The 2,842-nt window shown below is 52.7% G+C and overlaps 1 protein-coding gene across 1 annotated transcript in view; it reads right to left on the bottom strand.

Annotated features, from left to right (window-relative positions):
* The window catches only part of LOC104490805 (chromosome unknown open reading frame, human C6orf89), a 16,056-nt gene that overhangs the window by 641 nt on the left and 12,573 nt on the right, over positions 1 to 2,842 (bottom strand). The window contains exons 5-7 of the mRNA XM_010133145.1: positions 2,834 to 2,842; positions 1,458 to 1,584; positions 292 to 415 (exon numbers count right to left, since the gene is read on the bottom strand). Of these exons, the coding sequence (XP_010131447.1) occupies positions 292 to 415; positions 1,458 to 1,584; positions 2,834 to 2,842 (260 nt within the window). The remainder of the gene's footprint in view (positions 1 to 291; positions 416 to 1,457; positions 1,585 to 2,833) is intronic.

Below are 2,842 nucleotides of genomic sequence, written 5' to 3'. Positions count from 1 at the left end.
AGCCCGATGCATCCCAGGTGTTTGGCAGCCCCCAGCTGGGCGCTGTGGCTCGTGTAGCCACATGGCTCACTTTTCACACCGAGCATCTCATCATATCCCATTGTTTGTATTCCAGGCCACAAACTCCCAGTCCAGAATGCTCACCCTGCTGTACCATGACGAGCAGGCACACACCAGTTTGGAGGTGGAAATGGCACCTTCTCAGGAGTCAGACAGAAGAGACACAGCCAGAAGCAGTCTCCTGACCCCAAGGGATCTCCCAGGCCCACACGGTACAGCATCAGTACTCACCCACATCTCCAGCTTCCAGCTCCACCTTGAACATGTCACAGTGGCCTCTGCACTTGTCCAGAGGTCTGATGGTCAGGGTGAGCTGTCCGCTTCCAACGGCAAAGAGGCTCTGCAAGCTGTAGCTCTGGGGTGAGAGGAGAGCATCTCAAAAGCCTTGCCAGCTTTTCTCGGGTCTGTCTGATCAAACCAGGGGCAAGTGACTGCCCTGCAGCAAGGTGAGATGGTGCAAACCACAGGTTTGCTGCTGCTCCCAGTAGGTCGTAGCTGAGTTCAGCTGCATGCAAGGGTCCTCCTCCCCTCTTCTGTGATAACAAGTGACAGGACAAGAGGAACCAGCCTGCAGTTGCCCCAGGGCAGGATGAGGTTGTCCCTGAGGAGCCATTTCTGTCCTGTTGGGGTTGTGCAGGTCCTCCTCCCCTCTTCTGTGATAACAAGTGACAGGACAAGAGGAACCAGCCTGCAGTTGCCCCAGGGCAGGATGAGGTTGTCCCTGAGGAGCCATTTCTGTCCTGTTGGGGTTGTGCAGGCGTGTCCCAGTCTGCCCAGGGCAGTGGTGGAGTCCCCATCCCTGGAGGGGTTTCCCAGCCGTGTGGAGGTGCTGCTGAGGCATGGGGGTCAGCGGTGCTGGGGGAGCGCTGGGACTGGAGGAGCTTAAAGGCCTTTTCCACCCTAAATGATTCTATGGTTCTATGCAGGCCCTCCACACCACAAAGCCCACAAGAAAACAGAGGAGAAGGTCAGGCTGGATGCCTGAAGTGTCGCTGTCTTCAGTGAAACAGCTCCATGGCAGGTACCTCGGAACGGGTGAAACTTCCTGCCAGGACCAGCTCCTAGAATGCAACTCCTAAATGAATTCTGTATCTCCTCACCCAGCTACAGAGCAAGGCCAGGACATAAACAAGAACAGAGCTACGCCACCCCATGGGCACCTCTAACTGCTGAGGGTGATGGACGCAGTGAACCACTTGCACAAAACCAGCCACAGCTTCTGGGGGTCCCAGCAACCTTGAGATGCCCCATTACACGCTGGGGGGACTGGCAGAACTGGTACAACCCTCAACCCTTCTGTTCAGGATTGTACCAGCTGGAAGTGTCTTGCAAATCACCCAGAGACTTAGAGCTTCTGGAGGACAACTCAGGTGATGTCCCTGGGATGAATTTCTCACCTTATTCCCCAAATCTGGATGGTGGATGAGGAAGCAGCTCTCTAGGGACACTGTCTTGGGGAAGGACAGCAAAGAAGAAGTGGGGAAAAATTGCTGCAGAATCCGAGTTTTATTCACAGATTTGTTCCTAAACAAAACAAAACAAACCATATTAAAGAAATACTGCGGAATGATAACGCTCACATTTAAAAGGCAACTTCCAGGATCTAAAGTGGTCACAAATACTCATGTTTGACAAACAGTCTGTTGATCAACAAGCCCCTAGGAGCAAAATTTGTCCTCTCAGCTCCTAAACCTGTAGTACCTGCAGCAGGCAACCCTCTTAGTACCTGCAGCAGGACTGTGAAAACAGGGAACAAACAGATCACCATGGATGCCTGAAGTTAACAACATGGCCTTCTCCCCTTAAACCGATTCGAGTCATTGCTCAGGTCCGTTGATAGCAAAAAGATGCAGAGCGGTGGCATTGTACACTGCCATCACTGAACCCACACGCCATGGCAGGGGAACCCGAGTCTGTTCTCCAGGCCAGGGAATGTCCCTGGAAAAGGCAGGGTGGGGCTTGCTAGTTTTACATCTCTCTCTAGCGGCTTGACATTAATAACTAATTAATATTTCTGTACCCCGACCATCCGCCTACCAGTGCTGCGGTCAAGAAGTACAGCGAGAAGATCTCATCTTAGCATCAGCCAAAGCTCAGACTCCATGGTCTTCTCCAAGTCAGCTTGGACACTGATCCTCTGCTGAGATGAACGTGCCAGGGAGTCTGCTCTGACCCAGACGGCACCTCCCCACCTTATTTCTCACCCTTCTCCACTTGAAAAGACTTTGCCGGGTTGCTCTGCAACCTGAGCGAGCTCTGAGCTGTTCACAGGTCTTGCAGCTAAAGCCCCGCTCAAGGCTTTAGCAGAGTTTTTGGAGTTCAGGATTAGGGCTGGCTGTCTTTCCTGTGTGAGACCAGACACAAGTCGCAGGATCTCTTCGCTTGCTGTTACTTCTCAGTCAACGCTGGTGAAGGAGGATTTCCACTGAGCAGCCAGAGGTGAGTAGAACTGTAAACCAGTTGCCTCAGGTGACCAGACCACAGCCCAGATGATTAACCTATGGCCTGAAGGACAGGACTGAGCAGTCACTGGGCTATTTCTATCTTGTAAGGGGAGCAATACATGAAGTCCCAGCCACAACAGTCCAATTTTAGTGCAGAAGTCTTCTCCTTGGGTCAAATCAGTGCCACCAGGCAGATAGGAGCCTGGAAGCCACTCCTGTCCTCCTTCCCTCCACTTACAGTGCAGCTCCTGGTAGCTCGCACTGGCAAAGAGCCCAGGCACTGCTGCAGAAGGGATATCTCTGTCTATCACCATTTATCTGTGACTCACCAGGGAAAG

Source organism: Buceros rhinoceros, unplaced genomic scaffold (assembly GCF_000710305.1).
Source record: "Buceros rhinoceros silvestris isolate BGI_N320 unplaced genomic scaffold, ASM71030v1 scaffold14440, whole genome shotgun sequence".
Classification (NCBI taxonomy): domain Eukaryota; kingdom Metazoa; phylum Chordata; class Aves; order Bucerotiformes; family Bucerotidae; genus Buceros; species Buceros rhinoceros.
This window is presented reverse-complemented; position numbering and strand designations above follow the sequence as displayed.